General features: G+C 45.5%; 1 protein-coding gene across 1 annotated transcript; it reads left to right on the top strand.

Annotated features, from left to right (window-relative positions):
- The first annotated feature begins 1125 nt into the window (after positions 1-1125).
- ZNF331 (zinc finger protein 331) lies at positions 1126-16510 on the top strand. The gene is given in 6 exon segments (XM_061389151.1): positions 1126-1254; positions 3040-3111; positions 6349-6433; positions 10002-10137; positions 12580-13858; positions 13860-16510. Coding segments are annotated over 6 exon segments (1716 nt in total). The 5' UTR covers positions 1126-1162; the 3' UTR covers positions 13912-16510.
- Positions 16511-22519: the final 6009 nt, after the last annotated feature.

Below are 22519 nucleotides of genomic sequence, written 5' to 3'. Positions count from 1 at the left end.
TACATGTAAGAACTTACATGTGTATGTAAGAACTTAATAAAGCTTTTATTCCTGTTAGAAGGAGGAAGAAAGTGATAGGAAGTTTGGGATGGACATGCCCGCTCTGCTATATTTAAGATGAATAATCAACAAGGTCCTACTGTATAACACAGGGAACTCTGCTCAAAGTCATGTGACAGCCTGGATGGGAGGGGAGTTTGGGGGAAAATGGATACATATATATGCATGGCTGAGTCCCTTTGCTGTCTACCCGAAACTATCACCACATTATTAATCAGCTATAAGTGTAATTTGTGCTCAGCCCTGTCTGACTCTTTGCATCCTCATAGACTGCAGCTCGCCAGGCTCCTCTGTCCTTAGAATTTTCCAGGCAAACAATACTGGTGTGGGTTGCATTTATACTCCAGTATACAATAAAAAGGTTTTTTCTTTTTTTAAGTAGTAGTAGTCGCTAGAGTCGGACACGACTGGGCGACTTCACTTTCACTTTTCACTTTCATGCATTGGAGAAGGAAATGGCAACCCACTTCAATGTTCTTGCCTGGAGAATCCCAGGGACAGGGAAGCCTGGTGGGCTGCCGTCTATGGGGTCGCAGAGAGTCGGACCCGACTGAAGCGACTTAGCAGCAGCAGCAGTAATGATACTAATACTAAAATGAGTAATAAAAGAAAAGAAATCTGAACGGCTGGCAGGGCTCCCAACATTTACAAACCCTGCGACTCTGCAATACACTCGGTCGCAAGTCTGGGGGCCACAGCTCCTTTTTATATGCAGGGAGGGATGCCTTCTGAGGAACCGTGTGTATTACCTGAGATGAGAACTACACTTCCCAGAAGGCTCTGAGGCACAGCTCTAGTGGGGCCGTTGCGGAGTTGCATGCTGGGGAAAAGAGGCCATGAGGTTTCAGCTCCGCAAATTCCCCGTTTTTTGGACTACGTTTCCCAGAGGGCTCAGGGCACGAGCCCCTTAGCCTCGCCGGGAGTTGCATGCTGGGAGACGCGCTTTCTGCGCGTCGTTTTTTTTTTTTTTTTCAAGCTCTGGTTTCCTGGCGACGCTGTCCGGAGTTAACCTGCACGCCTGCGCTCCCTCCCTGCCTGTTAGTTGTTGGGCCCAGAGCGGTGAGTAATTAGCATCCCGGGAGGAAACCTGAAGTGGAAGGCAATGGGCGGTGGCGGTGAGGGAAAAGGCCAAGAGCCGCGAAACGGAGCGTCGGCCTGTGGCTTCGGGAGCCGCTGCGGAGGGAGTGCGAGCGTGTGTGTGTGTGTGTGTGTGTGTGTGTGATGGGGCTCGGCCTTGTCTACAGACTAAGGTGCGCGTGGGCGTAGGTGAGGGACACGGGCCGGGTCCCTGCGGTTGTGACGCACTTGCGCGTGAGTGTGTGAACGGGGGAGGCGACCCGGCCCCATCCCCGCGGCTGTGCCCCCCCACCCATCCCCGGTGCGTGTGAGCCTCGGGCTCGGACGCCTCCGCTCCGCGTGAGTTCCACGCGCGTGGGCTCTGGCGGGGACGGCGGGGCCGTGAGAGCCGCCTTGACGTGTCTGTGGGATTGGCGGAGCCGGGCGCCGTGTCTCTGGCGGGGGCGTCAGGCGGTGTGTCGCAGCCGCGGTGTGTGTTTGTTCAGCTGTGACAGGTGCAGGCTGGCCCCCGGGTGTGTGAGCACGGGGAGGGGGTGTGTGACGGTATCACCTGTAGCTCCGGTGTCTCCGCTGGTCCCTCCGCCCTCACGTTCCCACCGTGCAGTACTTGCGGGGGCACAGCGGCCTCCAAGAGACGTGGGAGCGAACCCTGTAATGAAAAGAAAATGACAGGAATTAACACAGGTCTCGTCATGAGATGGCGACAGATGAGCTAGAGGTGCCGTCCTTCTAAAGTCCAGGCCACCTGAGTGACAAGATGGAAGGGTCTCGGGGCGGGGGGGTGGGGGGGGGGGAGGCGGAGATTCTGTTTTGAAAGGGAGAGGTCCCTGACCTGGGAGGTGCGGGGACGGGGTGGCGGGGTACCCCCAATTAGTAGAGCCTAGTCTCCCGGAATCTCTGAAATACATCTGGGTGCACCCTTCTTGTTTTTGGTGCTTTTTTTCCTTTTTTGAGTATAATTGCTTTGCAATGTTGTGTTAGTTTCTGCTATACAACGAAGTGGATCAGCTGTAAGTATACTTATATCCTCTTCCTCTTGGACCTGCCTCCCAGGACCCCCACCAGTCCCACCCCTCTAGGTCATCACAGAGCACCAAGCTGAGCTCCTGTGCTATACAGCAGCGCCCCCTGGTTGTTTTACACTTGGTAGTGTGTGTACGTCAGTCCTAATCTCCCAGTTCGTCCCACCCACCTCTCCCTGCCCCAGCTCTGTGTCCACATGTCCATTCTGTAGGTCCCTGTCTCCATTCCTGCCCTGGAACTAGGTTCATCTGTACCATTTTTCTAGATTCCACACATATGCATTAATATATGATAATGGTTTTTCTAACTTCACTCTGAGAGACTGTAGGTCCATCCATGTCTCTACAAATGATCCAGTTTCATTCCTTTTTATGACTGAGTAATATTCCACTGTACATATGTACCACATCTTAGGTGTGGTCTTGGAGGGTATTTTCTCTCTCTCTCTCTCTCTTTTTTTTTTAAGCTTTATAAAGACTTATGCTCTCACCCAGGGTTGGGCCCATGCTTCCCTTAAAATTAATTTTAGCTCTTTAATTAGATTTTTCTGTGCGAAGCTCACTGCTTAAAGTCTATTCTCTTTAGGAAGAATGAAAATATCTCTTTATGGCCTTTAACTATGTAACTTCTATTTTTCAAGACTGACACAGCTTTCCCTCAAAGGGTTTGGTTCAAAACTACTGGTGTGAAATAGCTGAACTTAAGCAGGCAACAAAAAAGTACAGTTATGTATCAGGGAGTATAGTTTTTGGTTTGCCAATTTGGTCTTTGAGGAAAGCAATTACTTCATTTGGAGACTGGAAATGGGAGGGTATTTCCTGATGTAGTCTGTGCTCCGGAAAGGCCCCAGCATCTCATTCTGTCCTTTCTTTCCTCCAGGCCAGCTATCCTCCAGAAAAAGCATCCTGAAGAAGAAGACAGATTATCACAGATCTTCACATCAAGTCCCAGGTGAACTTTTTGTTCAGTAAATGACCTGAATCTTTAGCACTTAAGAATATTTGCTTTCCTTGACCTGAAATGTCCTCTGTATTAACTCAGTAATTGCTTCCCAAGCAATTGTGCAGGTGTCTTCCCCATTGACCAGCCCTCTCCCATGAGTACTCACGTATTCAGTAGGCAAATTGTTCACATCCTCCTGTGTGATCTTCTAAGAATCCAATAGGATCGAGGGATACCACTGGGAGGTTAATGTTAGCAGTTTTAGCATGTGATATGATAATATAATATTATGATATTAATTTTTAGGTGGAATCAAAGGCTACATATCTTTGGTCTTTTGCACAGCACTGACTTTCAGAGCACAGTAAGAAAGGAGAAGGGTTTGATTGTTTTAGTCAGTTAATGACAAAGTGTTCAGCTTTGTGAGGTTTTTTAGAATGGAGTTTGAGCAGAGGTCTTTGTCATTGAAGGCAAGGTTTTTTTTTTCCTCTAGTAATCAGTAAATAGAAATTTGTTGTATCAGCTGGGTCTTATTTGAGGTCTGACAGTTGCAGTTACATCTTTTTACGAATGATGAGAGGCAGTATGGTTTGATGATGCGTGTGGGTTCTGGATCTCGAGCAGGGTTTGGCAAACCTTTTCTCTAAAGGGTCACATATTAAATATTTTGTGGTTTGTGGGCCACATGTGGTTGCAAATTGTTCTTTTTAATAGATTGTATTCTTTAGAACCATTTTACTTTTTTTTTTTCCAGTTAGAACAATTTTAGTTTTACAGAAAAATTGCAAAGAGTACACAGAATTCCCAGGTGCCCTGCACCCAGTTTCTCCTATTATTTACAACTCATATTAGTATGGGATATTAGTTACAATTAATGAACCAGTTCTGGAACCTTACTGTTAACTGAAATCCATGCTTTATTCAGGTTTCCTTAGTGCTTTTTTTTAAACAGTTTTGACTACGTTTATTTATTTATTTTTTTGTTATTATCTGGCTGCAAGGCATGTAGGATATTAGTTCCCCCACCAGGGATCGAACCCTCACACCCTGCAGTGGAACTGCCAACATCTTGACCGCTGGACCACCAGGGAAGTCCCACAGGTTTCCCTAGTTTTTAAACAGTGGTTTTCATCTGTGGGATCCTGGGATCCCATCCAGGATACCACAAAGTAATGTTGTCATGTCTCCTTAAGCTCCTCTAGGCTGTGTTGATTTCTCGTACTTCCCTTGTTTCTGACAACATTGGTGGTTTTAAGAGGAACTGGTCAGGTATTTTGTAGGCTGCCCCTCTGTTGGAATGAGGTTTTCCTCATGAGCTTATGGATTTACGGGTTTGGAGAATTCTGGGTGATGTACCCTGAGAGCTGCTAGGAAGAGGGCTTCATTCTCATGATGTCAGATCATAACCAAAGTACTTCCAACTGATGGATTCTATGTGTCAATAAATGAATTTATTTTCTATGTTTTATACCTTACATATTTTCTTCTAATAGCATTGCATGCAACAAGAACACTAACAGGGTTAGGTTATTTAGTGTTTATCTACAGGACACTGGCTGAAGGACAGATTCAAAAGCAGAGTTCACCCTCCCTTCAAGACTAAGACTAAGCAGCATCAAGGTACTTATCAGTATCTGCGGGGCATCTTGGCATTTTAGCCATTTTTTTCCCAGTCAGTCCTCCAATGTATGTGGGAGGATGTAGACATCACAGAATTGGTTTAGGTATTAGGAAGTAAAAAGAAATGAGATGTTATTCAGATTAAAAAAAAAAAAAATCCCCAAAATAAGGTATTCAGAGATATTTCTGCAAGTTCAAGAGGTCCTCTTTGAAAAAGAGAGTGGAACTTTATCTTTTGAGAATCTGTCTCAACATGTATGTGTGTTTATATCTATATAGATACAGGTATCTTGATTATGGTGTGTATTGTATATAAATATGTATATATGCATATTGAGAAACATCGTTTTGATAGCCTGATTTTCCTACTGACAATATAACCTGAAAAATTTTTCATGTCTTCAAGTATTTCTTCTGACTTAGCATTGAATAGCCCTCTAGTACATTTTCACTTTGATATTCTGCATGTATTTATGCAGCCAGCTTTGCTGGATTCCGAATGCCAGACCCTATCTGGGTAGTTCTCTCTCCGCCTTGTCCGCCTGCCAAGTCTTGGTGACTTCACCCTGACCACAGGCCGGAAGAGCTCGAGTTGGCATGGTGCAGCCCCTCCCACCCTGGACGGTGTGAATGACCGTAACGGGCCCTCTGCCCAGAGTCCCCCAGCCTCCATCAGTGAAATTTGAGGGCCTGGTCTCCACACAAAACCCCCCTCTGTCATCACACCAAAGGCAGGTTCAGGAGCTTCCCTAAACCACCCTGAGGTTTCATAACTCAGGACTAGAAGGGACTCCTGGAACTCACCAAACGCTGCTCCATTCCCGGTTGCTGTGAATGACAGGGCAAGGATGCAGACTAACAGCCGCCAAGGAGGCAGGTGCACAGGGTAAGGCCCAGCCAGTTCCCACCCTGGGGCTTCCGGTGCCTTCTCCCGGTGAAGTCAGTACGCCAGCTATTGTGCCAACATCAGCGAGTGACAGTATGCTCAGAGTACTGCCAGCCAAGGAAGCACACCTGAGCTTCAGTGTTTGGAGTTTTTACTGCGGCTTCATCACATGGACATAATTGATTGGTCCTGTGGACATAGGTGATTGATTTGTTGTCCAGATGTTGATCTCAGTCCCCAAGTCAACTCATAGCCCGTGACCCATGGTCTCCCCATCCCCACCCATCACCTGAGTGGTCTTCCTGGTGTGGCCAGCTCCCACCCTAAGGTGCGGTGTGGCCTGCCCCTACCCACAGCAAAGACATCCCTGTTATGTGCAATGTCCATTACCTCTCAGAGGCTGAGGGCCAAGGCTGCACCTCTCTTTGGTCAAGGCCGGATTTTCAACCATATCCCCGACCAGGGAGCTGGCCAGGAATCCTCCCACTCCAGTGTCAGATTTAATTTCAAGACATAAAATAAAAGCTCCTCTGCCCCATCAGCTGGGTTTCCTGGAGTTTCAGGGAGAACTTGATTTTTCCAGAATCCTTTTAATCTTCTCCACGTGTGTTTTTGTGGGGGAGCTTGTAGGGGAAGAAGATGGGGTTCTTTGGCAGTGAAGGTAGAGGAGTGAGAAGGCTGTACTAAGTCATTTGGGGACCAGGGTGCACTTATTTTCATGCCTCGTTTTCCTCTTGTAGATCTGGCATCTCTGGATTTTGTGTCTTCAGTAAAGGTGACCCCAGGAGCACTGATCAGTCCTTGAATTCTAGAACTATGGCCCACGTGAGTATGTTTTTCTTTGCATCTTGAGCTGTGATGTCTGGGTCCTGTGCATACTTCAGTGAAATACTGTGAAGCCTCCGCCCAAGTGAGTCCCACTGAAGACCTGCTCCCCTGCTCTTCCTGCTCCAGCAAATAATGATGCCATGCAGCCCTGTGCCCACCTCTGTGGCTGAAGTTTTTCACTGAACCCTTGAGCTAGTTACTGAGTGTCTCTCCTCTGCTCACTTTTTTTGTCAAGAGTAATTGCAACAATGGAAGCAGAAACTACCTTGAGAAGTATTTGAGTCAGGTCCACAATTTGATGAGTTCTAGATGTTGGTCCCATGTGACCACATGAGATTCCTCTTTCACCTCCACTGATCTTCCCAGGCTCATCATCCTTTACGAAGAATTGGAGTGTGATGAAGCCCTGGCTCAGATCATGTTCCTGTCAGCGGACTCAGGAAATGAATTTTGTTTTAAACAGACCTGTCTCTGTGTTTCCAAATCGTTTAATACTTATTTCCTCTAAATCAGGAAAAAAGAAAAGGCAGGGTTAGTGGATGATTAACAGGTAAGAAGGTCATTTCAGGTAAAAGTAATAGATGACCATATACTCCTGGAATTGGGGAACTTAAAGACATTTGACTCAATCTAAATGTGTGACTGTAATAATTCAGTCTAATCCGTTCATATTGACAACTTACAGTGAACAGTGTCAGATTTGTGATCTCTGAAGAAGATTTAGCTTCAGAATCAGGGACCAGGCTTGATCACTCAAGAACTTTTGTGTAGTAGAGTTTTATTAAGAGACAGAGAAGCTTCTGACATAGACATCAGAAGGGGGATGGAGCATGCTCCCCTTGTTAGATTTTAGCGAGCTGTTTTTTGTTTGTTCAGTTCAGTTCAGTCGCTCAGTCGCGTCCGACTCTTTTCCACCCCATGAATCGCAGCACGCCAGGCCTCCCTGTCCATCACCAACTCCTGGAGTTCACCCAGACTCACGTCCATCGAGTCAGTGATGCCATCCAGCCATCTCATCCTCTGTCATCCCTTTCTCCTCCTGCCCCCAATCCCTCCCAGCATCAGAGTCTTTTCCAATGAGTCAACTCTTCCCATGAGGTGGCCAAAGTACTGGAGTTTCAGCTTTAGCGTCATTCCTTCCAAAGAAATCCCAGGGCTGATCTCCTTCAAAATGGACTGGATGGATCTCTTTGCAGTCCAAGGGACTCTCAAGAGTCTTCTCCAACACCACAGTTCAAAAGCATCAATTCTTCGGCACTCAGCCTTCTTCACAGTCCAACTCTCACATCCATACATGACCACAGGAAAAACCATAGCCTTGACTAGACGAACCTTTGTTAGCAAAGTAATGTCTCTGCTTTTGAATATGCTGTCTAGGTTGGTCATAACTTTTCTTCCAAGGAGTAAGCGTCTTTTAATTTCATGGCTGCAGTCACCATCTGCAGTGACTTTGGAGCCCAGAAAAATAAAGTCTGACACCGTTTCCTCATCTATTTCCTATGAAGTGATGGGACCGGATGCCATGATCTTCGTTTTTTGAATGTTGAGCTTTAAGCCAACTTTTTCACTCTCCACTTTCACTTTCATCAAGAGGCTTTTGAGTTCCTCTTCACTTTCTGCCATAAGGGTGGTGTCATCTGCATATCTGAGGTTATTGATATTTCTCCCGGCAATCTTGATTCCAGCTTGTGCTTCTTCCAGTCCAGCGTTTCTCATGATGTACTCTGCATAGAAGTTAAATAAGCAGAGTGACACTATACAGCCTTGACGTATTCCTTTTCCTATTTGGAACCAGTGTGTTGTTCCATGTCCAGTTCTAATTGTTGCTTCCTGACCTGCATACAGGTTTCTCAAGAGGCAGATCAGATGGTCTGGTATTCCCATCTCTTTCAGAATTTTCCACAGTTTATTGTGATCCACACAGTCAAAGGTTTTGGCATAATCAGTAAAGCAGAAATAGATGTTTTTCTGGAACTCTCCTGCTTTTTCCATGATCCAGTGGATGTTGGCAATTTGATCTCTGGTTCCTCTGCCTTTTCTAAAACCAGCTTGAACATCAGGAAGTTCACCGTTCACCTATTGCTGAAGCCTGGCTTGGAGAATTTTGAGCATTACTTTACTAACGTGTGAGATGAGTGCAATTGTGCGGTAGTTTGAGCATTCTTTGGCATTGCCTTCCTTTGGGATTGGAATGAAAACTGACCTTTTCCAGTCCTGTGGCCACTTCGGAGTTCTCCAAATGTGCTGGCATATTGCGTGCAGCACTTTCACAGCATCATCTTTCAGGATTTGAAATAGCTCCACTGGAATTCCATCACGTCCACTAGCTTTGTTCGTAGTGATGCTTTCTAAGGCCCACTCCACTTCACATTCCAGGATGTCTGGCTCCGGGTCAGTGATCACACCATTGTGATTATCTGGGTCGTGAAGATCTTTTTGTACAGTTCTTCTGTGTATTCTTGCCATCTCTTCTTAAAATCTTGTGCTTCTGTTAGGTCCATACCATTTCTGTCCTTTATTGAGCCCATCTTTTTGTTTGTTAGAAAGCTATTAATCAGATAAGAGAGATGAGGGAGTTTCACCTCAAGGCTGAGGGAGTTTCACCAGTCCCACCCCCCCCACAATATGCATTTTTGAGATAGGATAGAACAGGTGTGTCCTCCCCCAGCCATAAAACAATTAATATGAATACTGGTTTGTTGAGCTGTTATCACCCCAAGGTTTGAGAAAAGAAAAAAGTTAGTCTTAGGTGGAACCATTTTGAAGAAAGGCAAATTCCAAAGCAAATACATAATTTCATTAACATAGCTTAAGAAAAGCATTTCCATAAGAAAAGCACGTTGGTTAGCTCAAGGTTTGAGAAAAGTTGAGTTCAGGTGGAACTAGGTATCGTCATGGCAACACAGAATTTTAAGAGAAACCCCCTTTTAATTTTGTATAGACAAAAAAATCTGACACTTGTAGTTTGTTTCTTCCTGCCGCTTCAGGGCGAGATTAAACAGTTGCAGCCTGTTTCCTCCTTTGGAGACCCCTGGCTTTCCTGCCTGTTACCCTCTCAATATGATGGAGTAAAAAAAAAAAAAAAAACTGCTTTTGTCATCACAAAGGCCGACTACGTAAAAGATAACCTGTCAAAATGATGAGCCTGAAGCTTGAAAACATTCAAACCTGCAGTCCTGATTTTCTAAGATAAAAGATTTTATATTCAGGAAGCAAACCCCTGGCTTTTTTTTTTTGCTTTCTCTTAAAGAGAACAGAAATGCTATAGGAATGCACACTTGCTGAGAATTTATGAGACAGGCATGTAGCAGGCTCAGTACTTGTGAACAAGAGAAACCTGGGCTAGTTTTAGCCATTTCCTGGCAGAATGGCATGGTTAGAGTTCCCCAGGGTGTCGATTGTCTTCCTTGCAGCAGGAGGGGCTAAGCGTCAGTCACAGCGGTGACCTCCCTGGCCCCCACCCAGGTCCCAGGCCTCTAATCTGCTCACTGTGTCCACCCCTGCACTGAGTAGGGGCCTCCCTCCCCCTCCTTCATCTTCAAGTTATGTCCTTCTCCTCCATCAGGGACGCAAGGGTTTGGTGACCTTCTCGGATGTGGCCATCGACTTCTCTCAGGAGGAGTGGGCATGTCTGGACTCCAGGCAGAGGGACTTGTACTGGGATGTGATGCTGGAGAACTACAGTAACCTGGTCTCACTTGGTAAGTTCCTTGCCTCGGACAACCCAGACTCTGTGCTCGCACCATCAGCTCCCTCCACGGTGAGCTTCAGGACCACCTTTCAAGAGCCTCATTGAATTTCTTTCTTCCTGCTCCCAAGGGACATTTTGAGCTTTGTCTAGTCGGAAATGGGCATCACGTGTACACCTGTACCTCCTCACCCATCAGCAGTCTTCCTACTGCTGTCTGGCCCTCATGTAATTATTTCTCTTCCTTAATGACCAAAGGGTTGATTAGGGTTATTTAACTTATGAAAATAAATGTACTTATTTATTTCATGACCATCTTTGGAGAAACCAAGCTTCATGCTATGAGCCCACATTTACACCCTGATTGCTGTTGGTGGTACTGTGGGGACCTACCTTAAGGGAAGATGGCCTGACACATGACGTGAGTTTCTCTAGCATACCAGCCTCTGTAGATGCAAACTGAACAAACAGAATCCATGTAAAACCACACTGAGCATATTCCACTCCCTACACACTGGACCTGAAGTGAGGTTGAAAGTTGTAATCTGTGAATTCTGAGTTAAACCCCAGATGATATCATCCTGTAAACATCTAAGGAAATTTCTTACTTTTCTGTTGGCGAAATAACAGCCATAATGTGCATGGCTAATATTGTGCTTACTATACACCAGGAAGCATCCTGAGCATGGTGTGTGTGTGTACTAATACCTTGCATCCCATTCTCACTAGTTTATGAGATAGGAACAGTTACTATATTACTATAGATCAGTATGCTAGGGCACAGGGTGACAGTCAGTCAAGGAGGCAGAAGCAAAACTGGAACCTAAGGTTTCTGGCCCCCAAATCCATCCATCCATGCCCCAGATTTGAGGCATATTGTATAGAGGCATGTTCTACTACCCAGCTGGTTTCCTCTCTGTCCTCCAATCCCTTCTGTTTCCTGAAGTCTTTTATCATTTTGACATTTAGATTATGACACATTTGACTGAAATGCAATCAAAAAAATCTTTTGCCAACAAGTTTTTTCCCCAGTTCTGCCTCTTGTGGCGTTTTTCTTCTTTTGAAAGCAAGACATCTCATTTCTATGCCAGACACAATGCTCTTATGGAAGCAAGGGAGAGAGCTTTGATGGTTGAGGGGGAAAGATACCAAAACAATGCAGAGCAGACCTCGGACAAGGAGCAGCTGCCCCCCTGAGGTGTTTGGGGGGCTCCCCACAAAGGTCTCAGGCCCAGGGCCTCTGAGGAAGAAGTTACCACCTTGAACTTGATCTTCACCCGTTTCCCTTCCAGTTGATTTTCCTTCTCATGTTTCACCCCTGTTGAGAGACAAGGGCATAGGAAATAGGACCCTGTGCCATCAGTAGTTTCTGAAATGTGGTTATTTTCGTAGCTTCACGTGCTTTCTTCATTATATATATAATAATAATTATTATTTTTGGTGATACTGCCTCTTGGGTGCTCTGTTCTTCCATCATGAAGCAACATCTGCTTGTGTCTCTTTTTGTGTCATTAGCAGTTGCTGACACTCAGTACCGAGATTCAGTATTTCATTGGGGTTCAAAATGATGATATTCTATCATTGCCTCTTCATTTGTTCACTGTAATAATTCTTTAGAGAGAAACCATGATCCACCTGCTTATTAGTGGTGTGGTGAAACTGCTCACATTGAAAGGTAAATCTTTGTTCTTTTAAGGAAAAAAAGTATTAGCTTTTAATAACAAAGGGTTGGTGTCCTAGCCTGCTCTGAGTTGGCCATTTAACATTTTTTTAGTGTTTTTATGAACTCATTAATTTAAATGTTTGATGTTTTGTAGTCCCTTGAGTTAGCATCTTTATCGATGCTCAGATTTCTCTAAGCATTGCCTCATAAATGTTTCACAGTCTTATTAAATTTAGTTCTACACATCATCTTTTGAATGTTGAATCTTTGTATCAGGAATTACTTTTAATGATAGTACGTGTGTGTGTGTATATATATATACAACCATCCAACTATATCTTTTTATTTTTTACAGTCATAGTATATTTGATTTTCTTGGTTTTCCAGGCTTGTCATCACATCTACAAATTGTGATCTTTTTCATCTTCATTTTTGAAATTTGTCCCTCCAGGTTTTTTTGTTTTGGGTTTTTTTTTTTTTTGCTTAATTGTTACAGCTGATAGGAAATAGTAGAGCTATTAATAATAATCAGTGCCTTTTGGGTTTGATTTTAGCAGGAATGTCTCCAGTGCTTCCTCATTAAGTATTGTGATGCTAGACATGGAATCTGCATCTTAATAAGAGCTCTAGGTGATTCATATTTTTCCCACTGGAGAAGTTTTATTTCTGTTAGAGAAGGTTTTGGTTTGTGATTAGTTTTGGTTTTGTTTCCTTAAATAATAACAAAATATGTTGGATTTTTTTGTTTGTGTGTGTGTGTGTTTTGGTTTTGTTTTTTTTTTTTTTTTCCAGATTTGGAATCACCATATGAGACCAAGAGTTTACCTTCACAAAAGAACACTTATGGGATGAATTTTTCCAAACGGACCTCAAATAGAAAAAGTAAATCCCGTGGCCTTGAGTGGACATGTGAAGGTGAGCTGGACAGATCACGGGCCCCTCAAGAGGGACGTGCCAGTCAAAGGATAATCAGCTGTGGGGATACCCCCGCTTATAGAGAAAGCACCCCTGTTCGGCCACAGCAGAGACTCCCTAACAGGGAAAATTCCTATGAATGTAAGGAATGTGGGAAGGCTTTTAGCCGAGGCTATCAGCTTACTCAGCATCAGAAAATTCACACAGGTGAGAAACCCTATCAATGTAAAGAATGTAAAAAGGCCTTCCGTTGGGGCAATCAGCTTACCCAGCATCAGAAAATCCACACTGGCGAGAAACCTTATGAATGTAAAGACTGCGGGAAGGCCTTCCGATGGGGCTCGAGCCTCGTGATCCATAGGAGAATCCACACAGGAGAGAAGCCTTACGAGTGTAAGGACTGCGGGAAGGCCTTCCGGCGCGGCGACGAGCTCACCCAGCATCAGAGGTTCCACACCGGTGAGAAGGACTACGAGTGCAAAGACTGTGGCAAGACCTTCAGCCGGGTGTACAAACTCATTCAGCACAAGCGAATCCACAGTGGCGAGAAGCCCTTCGAGTGTAAGGACTGCGGGAAGGCCTTCATCTGTGGCTCGAGCCTCGTGCAGCATAAGAGAATCCACACGGGGGAGAAGCCCTATGAGTGCCAGGAGTGCGGCAAGGCCTTCACCCGCGTCAACTATCTCACCCAGCATCAGAAAATCCACACCGGGGAGAAGCCTCACGAGTGTAAGGAGTGCGGGAAGGCCTTCCGTTGGGGCTCGAGTCTCGTGAAGCACGAGAGAATTCACACGGGGGAGAAGCCGTATAAATGTACAGAATGCGGAAAGGCCTTTAACTGCGGCTACCACCTGACTCAGCACGAGAGGATCCACACTGGCGAAACGCCTTACAGATGCAAGGAGTGTGGAAAGGCCTTCATCTATGGCTCGAGCCTCGTCAAGCACGAGCGCATTCACACGGGGTTTAAGCCCTATGGGTGTCAGGAGTGTGGGAAGGCCTTCAGTCACAGCCACCAGCTGACACAGCATCAGAAAACCCACACTGGTGAGAAGCCCTCTGAATGTAAGGAATGTGGAAAGGCCACCTGTAACCACGGAATCCACCTTCGAGACGATGAGAGGATTCCCACCGTTGAAAAGCCTTTCGTGTACAAAGGCCTCCCTTCAACATTCGTTTCTTCCACGACATGAGGAAGATTCGTGTTGAGAGTGAATGCAAGGAAGCCTTCACTGGTCGCCCTTCTGCTTACAGACTATCAGAAGTCGTGTGAGTGGTGAATTTGGAGAAATCGCTTTTTCTTACTGATCACAGCATACTCAGCTGTCAGCGGTTGTCTCCTGAATTAGGTTAGTTTCAAGGAGAGCATAGAAACCTTCCAGTACCGTTTCATCTCTGTCGTATTTCAAATGTGTTCTAAGGTGAAACTCTGGTAGTGGAATGTGTGTGGGAGAGCTTTTCTTGTGGCACTTACCCCAACCTGTTACCACCACCCTCCCACCTCTCACTGCCTGAGAGACACTGGAAAAATGAGCTCTTACCCGCTGTGCTTTATTTGTGAAGTGGGGCTAATCACACCTAACTAATACTGCTGTCATGGTGATTAGATGAGTTTGGTACATGTGAACTCCCTGAACATGTATCTGGAATATTGTGTAAGCTCAATAAATATTAGCTGCTGTTGTTGTTCTCATTAGCATTAGCGTTGCTATTAGTTATTAGAGGAAGACATCGTGTAGGAGCAGTGAGTTGAGAAAAGCCTATCAGAGTTCCATAAGAAAACATAGGGGCTTCCCTAGTGGTCCAGTGCTTAGACTCTGCGCTTCACTGTGGAGGACGCAGGGTCAGTCCCTGGTCAGGGAACTAAGATCCCACAAACCACACAGTGCACCCCCAAAAAAGAAGAAGAAAATAGAGGAGATTGCCGTACTGTGGGGCGGGCAACATTTTTTAGTACACAGAAAACTCTCAATGGGAAATGAAAAGTTATTAAGTTGGAATTTATTGAAAATTCGAAGTTCCAGTCATCGAGTGGCATCATGAAGGTGATGAAAAAGCAAGAAGCAGACTGGAAGAAGACATTTACCTAAATGTGACGAAGGATTCACAAAGGATAAAAAGAATTCAAGTCAATAATACAACAGCAAGTCAATTAAAAGGTGAAGGGGGGCGCTTCCCTGGCAGTCCAGTGGTTAGGACTCCATGCTTTCACTGCCGGGGGTGTTGGTTTAGCCCCTGGTTGGGGGACTAAGATCCCACAAGCTGCACAGTGTGGCCAATAAAAATAATAAATACAAGGTGGAAGGAGACTTAGGTAGATATGTAAAATCACCAAATGTCAAATAAGTGGAGATGAGTTAAATGTCATCACTCCAGGTATATGCAAAGTCAGATTGCCCTGGGAGTCACTAAACACCAGAATGGCTGACATTGAAATTGCATATGAGCCAATGTCTTTGCTGAATGTTCACACACGGGCTGTTGAAGGAACAGAAGCAGCACACTGGACCTCTCCAGGTCCCGGAGGTCCCAAAGCAAGGGGTTGGGCGTGTTGGGGAGGCCAATGCTCCAGGGATGCAAGTGGATTTTCCCTGGGGGAGGGGCTGGGGCCCAGGGTCAAGTCCTGACTGTGGAGGGAGCAGGTAGACTCAGAAGGGACCTGAGCTGTCTTACGAGTTATCATTCAGTCACTCAGTTGTGTCTGACTCTTTGCAGCCCCATGGACTGCAGCACACTAGGCTTCCCTGTCCTTCACCGTCTCCTGGAGCTTGTGCAAACTCGTGTCCATTGAGTCGGTGGTGCCATGCAACCATCTCATCCTTTGTCGTCCCCTTCTTCCACCTTCAGTCTTTCCCAGCATCAGGGTCTTTTCCAGTGAGTCAGCTCTTCTCATCAGGTGGCCAAAGTATTGGAGCTTCAGCTTAAGTATCAGTCTTTCCAATGAATATTCAGGACTGATTTCCTTTAGGATGGACTGGTTTGATCTTGCCGTTCTAGGGACTCTCAAGTCTCCTCCAACACCACAGTTCAAAAGCATCAATTCTTTGGTGCTTGGCGTTTATTGTCCAACTCACATCCGTATGTGACTATTGGAAAAACCATAACTTTGACCATATGGACCTTTGTCGGCCGTCTTAAGAGGGCCAGTCCTAGGTGAAGATGGGGGTTGACTTGGGGAAAGACATGGACTTGAGCCCGTGGTGGGGAATCTGAGGGTCTGGGCGGGGGAGGACTAGAGCCCTCAGGAGTGAGTTTGATAAGCTTGGAGCAGGGCTCACGGGCATGGGTGGTGGAGCAGCCAGAGCTCAGACAGGTCCGGGGAACTGGAGAAAAGGAGTCATGGAGAGGGAGCCTTTGAGAGCTGGAGGACTCGAATGCCGTGGATGAATGCAGCTTGGGAGACCTGGGGTGAGAGCTAAAGCCAGTGGGAGAACTGTGGCACAGGGTGGCTGGGTGGTTAGAATCCAGAGGCGTGCCCTGTGAAGGCCAACAGAGGATCCCGAACCCAGCTGAAGTAGAGTTTATGTGTGGCGTATCTCAGCGTTGTGGTTACAGCTCCATTAAAGCTGTTTTGTCCTTGGGTTATGTTTACCTTAAGGGCTTCCCAGGTGGTGCTAGTGGTAAGGAACCCACCTGCCAACATAGGAGATGTAAGAGACATGGGTTTGATCCCTGGGTCAGGAAGATCCCCTGGAGAAGGAAATGGCAACCCACTCCAGTGTTCTGGCTTGGGGTATCCCATGGACACAGGAGCCAGGGGGACTACAGTACATGGGGTTGCAAGAGAATCAGACATGACTGAGCAACTCCTTATCTTCATTTAATGAGGTTTATTTGCAAATTCCTCTGGCGCCATCTGTAGGCTGATTAGAGTATCTTCATCAAAAGGAGAATTGATTTCCTGCCTTTGGACAGAGCGATCTTTTTGTGTGTTTACTGTTTAATTGCCTTCAGCTCAAAATAAATTTTATGTCAGGTATATTTTAGGTTGATGTACCTGGTTTCCTTCAATTATGATACAGGCATTGTTTTCAATAAAGAAAGCCATGAAGTATTTTAGTATGTGTTCTTTTTGTATATCATGCCGTTTTATATAGTTTATGCATTAGTTTAATTTAGGTTTGTTTGCTGTGAGTCAGTGTGTGTGTGTGTGTGTGTGTGTGTGTGTGTATGCGTGCTATGTCGCTTCAGTCATGTCCAACTCTTTGTGACCCCATGGACCGAATGACAGCCTCCTCTGTCCATGGGATTTTCCAGGCAAGAATGCTGGAGTGGGTAAGTCAGTCGCTTCTCCAGGGGATCTTCCTGACCAATCAAAGGGTGGAATGCGTCTCTCCTGTATTGCAGGCGGATTTTTTACCACCTGAGCCACTAGAGAAGCCGCACAGGTACATGTATCACGGTCACGCGAGTGTATGTTCCTCAGTTCTTTGTCCCGTCACAATAAAGATTTGGAGTGACGGACGTTAAAGCACCCTCGGCGTGTCGCAACTCTCGGGTCTTGGATAGACCGTGTTATAGCTCTCAGGTCTTGAAAGGACCATGTTATAGCTCTTAGACAAATCAGTGTTACAGCTCAGTGTTACAGCTCTATTTTATTTAGAAGATAGCAGGAAAATCCATCTCTGAGGCATGAGGACATGTCAGTCCAAAGAGAAGAGCGCCCCATCTCGCGGTGGGGGCTGGGGGGGCAGGGAGAGAGAAAGAGAGAGCTAGCTTTGGCTCCTCTTTTTATATGTTTATCTCTCCCTGGGCCTGTCCTATGTAAATTGGGCCAGCCCGGAGTGTTGTTTGTTTTACCTGAGGTCCTCACTCCGGTCCTCGGACCTTCTTTTGTTCTATTTTCGCGGGCTTTTCCCTTCTTTGTCTTTTAACCACCGCCACTTTGGACTCCTTTCCCCTATCCTACCTACCTAACGATCGCCATCCTATTTTCCGGGATGTCATTTGTGGAGAGGACTCAGAACAGGAGAGCCTGGAAGCCCCGAGGATGGTGGGGTTAAGCATAGCTGCATTCACAGGCAGATAGAGGGAAACCTCTTATCCTGGTCACTCTCTAGATGGTGGCAGCTACAAAGAGAAATAGGCAACAGACATCTCAGGGTGAAGAGCCAAAGGAAAATGAAATGTCCCTGGGACCCAGACAGCTGTTCATGATAGCCCTTCATAACTACCTTTTGAATCCTTTCGAACACTTGTCGATTGTAATATTGCTAGAGCATCTGATATTTTCAGATGTTAAAATCCCTAGTGAAAATATATATATAAAATCAACTTACTGTTTTTGGAAAGGGTTTACACCAGGTGGCACTAGTGGTAAAGAACCCGGCTGCCAAAATAGGACACTTGAAGAGACGTGGGTTCCATCTCTAGGTGGGAAAGATCCCCTGGAGAAGGGGACTGGCAACCCACTCCAATATTCTTGCCTGGAGAATTCCATGGACAGAGGAACCTGGCGGGCTACAGTTCATGGCGTTGCAAAGAGTCGTACATGACTGAAAGCGACTTAGTCTGCACGCACACCAGGGAAGGACGTTACCATAACAAAAGAGAACCCTTTGGATGAATTCAACATCCTATTATTTTCCTTTGCTGCTTCAGAATTTATAGCGGGAATTGATGTGTTCTATGATGTATTGACTACTTCCCTGACTTTGTGTTGACCATAAAAAAGGCTGAGTGCTAAAGAATTGGTGCTTTCAAATTGTGGTGCTGGAGAAGACTCTTGGGAGTCCCTTGAACAGCATGGAGATCAAACCAGTCAATCCTAAAGGAAATCAATGAATATTCATTGGAAGGACTGAAGCTGAAGCTCCAATACTTTGGCCACCTGATGCGAAGAGCCGACTCATTGGAAAAGACCCTGATGCTGGGAAGGATTGAAGGCAGGAGGAGAAGGGGACATAGAGGATGAGATGGTTGGATGGCCTCACCGACTCAGTGGACATGAGTTTGAGCCAACTCTGGAAGATGGTGAAGTACAGGGAAGCCTGGCGTGCTGCATAGGGTCTTTCATGGGGTGGCAAAGGGTCGGATAGAAGTGAGGGACTGAACAACATCCCTGTCAGGTAAAGTGCAGAAGAGTTAGTGAGACGAGCTCCTCCACTGTCTGCCAGTAGGGGGCGTGATAGGATACGATGTAGCCTGAGTGCCTTTGTTGGCAATTTGGATGGCTTGAACCTCAATTTCTGTATGAGAAACTGTGAACACATTTCTGCCAGTAGGAAACAGGAAAGTTGAGAGTCCTGTTTACCAATTAAGGTTTATTGGTGGCTTCCCTGGTGGTCCAGTGGTTAAGAAATACATCTTGCAGTGCAAGGGACACTGGTTCAGCCCCTGGTCTGGGAAGATCCCACATGCCTTGGGGCAGCTAAGCCCGTGCACCACAACTACTGAGTCTGTGCTCTAGAACCTAGGAGCTGCAACTGCTGAAGTCCAGGTGCTTTAGAAGCCGTGCTCCACAAGAAAAGAAACCACTGCAATGAGAAGCCCACACACAACAACAAAGACCCACCATGGCCAATAAATATAGGGGAAAAAAAAAAAGATTTATTGAACTATTTAAGCAAACTTCCCATGTTTAAACCTTCTCCTCGGGATATCAATCTGACAGACCTTGTGCTTCTAGAAGTTCCAACCCCAAATGCTCACACTGCTTAGAGGTCTCAGGTGTGCTGGGTGTGGTATCTCTAGCTCAGGGCTACTGAAAATGAATCTTGGGAAAGCAGCATCAGCACCAACAGGAAACTTTAGTTAAAGACTCATTTCACGGGTTCCACCTCAAACCTCCAGATTCATAACTTCTTAAACTGGGGCCATGATCCCAAAGATTTTCTTCATTTTCAAGGTTCAGAAAAAAAAAAAATTTTTTTTTTTCAGCCAGGTGGTGTCCCATGAAGATCACGTGACCAGTGTTAAGACATGACCTCACCGGTACCCTCCTCACAGACTTCTCAATTGGCCCTGTGGGAACATCAGTGTGGCTTGTAGGAAGTGGCTCTAGGGGATTGTAAGGGGAGGCCCTGGTTAAGCACATGGCTTTCTGGGTATGATTGTGAGTTTAGACCATGCTTTAGTCTGAGGACAGGCAACAAGTTCTGCTCTCCATGGGCTTTGAAGGAGCAAGTCAGTGCAGCCCACACACCCCATGTTAGCAGAATTTGTGGGGTATTTATATGAAGAGAGAAGAAGTGTTGACAACAAGGAAAAGCCCATAGATTGATCACGTAGGAGCTGATTGTTCCCAAATCTCTCCTGAGACAAAGGACAGGAGAGTATGGCCTTTTCAGCTTTTCAATGTCCTTCTGCCTGTAGGTATGTTGGGAGCAGGCAAGGAGCTATGCTGACACCTTTGAAGGCGTAATCTCACAAATCTATTGTGATTCTTCCACATAACCTTGATGAGAAAATGATCCAGGGCAGGAGGAAGAAGAGGAAGAAATGGCAGCTTCTCAGGTAAATGTCCTGCCCGTGGTTAGAGACTGGGTTTGCTTTTCCTCCTGAAATGTCATGGTTTGAGAACCTGCAAACCTATATCTACTTTTGGTGCTCTTGCCTAGGTAGCTTGTTTTGAAAGTGTATTTTTAAACTTTTATTTATTACGATAATGAAGACCCAGCCCTTTAGACTACTTTTTCTTACATCTCCACTGTTTGCACCCAGGTTCCCTGTAAAGCATGATGAATTCTCAGTATGAATGAGTGAATTTCAAGTATTGAAAATACGGCCTTTGTGAGAGATCAACACAGGAAGGGATCAATATCTAAGATACCCACTGGGATGGGGTGGGATATTGGTATCTTAGTGAATAAGGGGAAAGTGGAGTCATTTCCTTACATCTGGATACAACATCAACTCTTTAGAGCTGGAATAAGAAAGCGCACATATAAACAGGATGACCTTAGTGGTCCAGGATTCTTTAGAAAGTTCTGAAAAAAATTAGAGGCTATACACTGGTAATAAAGACTCAACTATTTAAATGCGTGGTTAAGGATACAGAAAAAGAGTAGTTATCTATGGATTGAAATTTGCATAAAACATTTTTTTAAAGATAGATTGATATTTCCTTATTTTTGTCAGAAATACCTGAGCAATGACAATGAGTCCTCTTGAGTGTTCCAGTCACCTGACACCAGTTTCTCCCCTTACACCTGAAGTTCATGATTTAAGTGTTTTCTGTCAGAGTCCCACACTTATGAAGTTCCTGTTTTCCCTCATTATCTTTAAAACAGATCTTGTAAAGATTTAGTGAGGGATGGAGAAGGCAATGGCACCCCACTCCAGTACTCTTGCCTGGAAAATCCCATGGGTGGAGGAGCCTGGTAGGCTACAGTCCATGGGGTCGAGAAGAGTCGGACACGACTGAGCCACTTCACTTTCACTTTTCACTTTCAAGCATTGGAGAAGGAAATGGCACCCCACTCCAGTACTCTTGCCTGGAGAATCCCAGGGACGGGGGAGCCTGGTGGGCTGCCGTCTAGGGGGTCGCCCAGAGTCGGACACGACTGAAGCGACTTAGCAGCAGCAGCAGTGCATAAGCTATCCCGGTTAATATGGAAAATCCATTTCTTCTAGTTTCTCTTTGCTCCTAGTTGGCTTTGAAATATAAACAGGCAATTGTTTTAGTAGAGATACTGAGTTTTGTAAGCAGAGCTTTTCATGAGTCAGGTCATGTTCTTTCCCCTTATAGATTATTATAGGTATTGAGTATAATTTCCTGTGCTAGCAGCAGATCCTTGTTGGTTATCTATTTTATATATACTAGAGTGTATATGTTAATCCCAAACTCCTAATTATGTGTATTTTTCTAATGAACGGGTCCCCATTTTGGAGGAAAGGGAGAATCCCTGGGCTAGGTGTGAATGAATGAAGCAGATGACACAGGTGAGAGGTCTAAAGATCACAGAGGAAGCCAGATTGATTCAGATAGTTCGGGGAGATTGGCTTCACTAGAAGGATTTTTGAGAAGCCTGGGTTTATTTCTGTCAAAGAGGGACATGGCACCCCATTCTGTGCTCTTAAATCCGCCATGTGTTCTTCAGCTCCAGTGGTTTTCCCTCACATTCACTGAGAGCCAAAGCCTTCCCTCTGGACTGTGAGGATCTGCATAATCTGGCTGCTCTTCCACTGTTTGAGGGACCTAGGAAAAGCTGCTAACAGTTCTGACAAACTGTGTTAAACCCTTTTAAAATGTTTGTGTCTGCCTCAAGTCAGAAAAGTGTGAGGACAGTTGACGAGATCCTGGGACTAGTTGACAAGATTCCGGAAATACTGGGGAAGGATATATGCTTCCTGCTTTCTAATTTTCAATAGACTCTTAAAACATAAGTCTCCAAAGTTCAGACTCAGGCATTTCATCAGAGGGTAAAGCACCTTAAAATGATAAAATGTAATCCCCACTTTCTACCTCCCAGTTTTCTTTTACTTCCTACAAACAGACATTACACAAATCTCCACCACCCCTGAGGCTGTGTCAGGTGTAAGCCCACCTGTGGACCTCACCTCACTGAACAGATGAGAAAACATCAGGGTTTAGTTTGGCTCCTTCTGCACTTCTCCACAGCTGGTGTTCAAAATTTCCTCAAACGCAAAAGTAGATAAATGGGAGGTGTGTTTTGATGCTTTCATTTCTTGCCTTTTTATTAATACCTGTGCCCTCAGAGAAACTCCCCAGGTCAGTAGGTGCCCAATATGCTACTGGAGATCAGTGGAGAAATAACTCCAGAAAGAATGAAGGGATGGAGCCAAAGCAAAAACAATACCCAGCGGGGGATGTGACTGGTGATAGAAGCAACGTCCGATGCTGTAAAGAGCAATA

Source organism: Bos javanicus, chromosome 18, assembly GCF_032452875.1.
Source record: "Bos javanicus breed banteng chromosome 18, ARS-OSU_banteng_1.0, whole genome shotgun sequence".
Lineage (NCBI taxonomy): Eukaryota > Metazoa > Chordata > Mammalia > Artiodactyla > Bovidae > Bos > Bos javanicus.
Note: the sequence above shows the minus strand (reverse complement) of the source record. Positions and strands in the feature narration are given on the sequence as shown.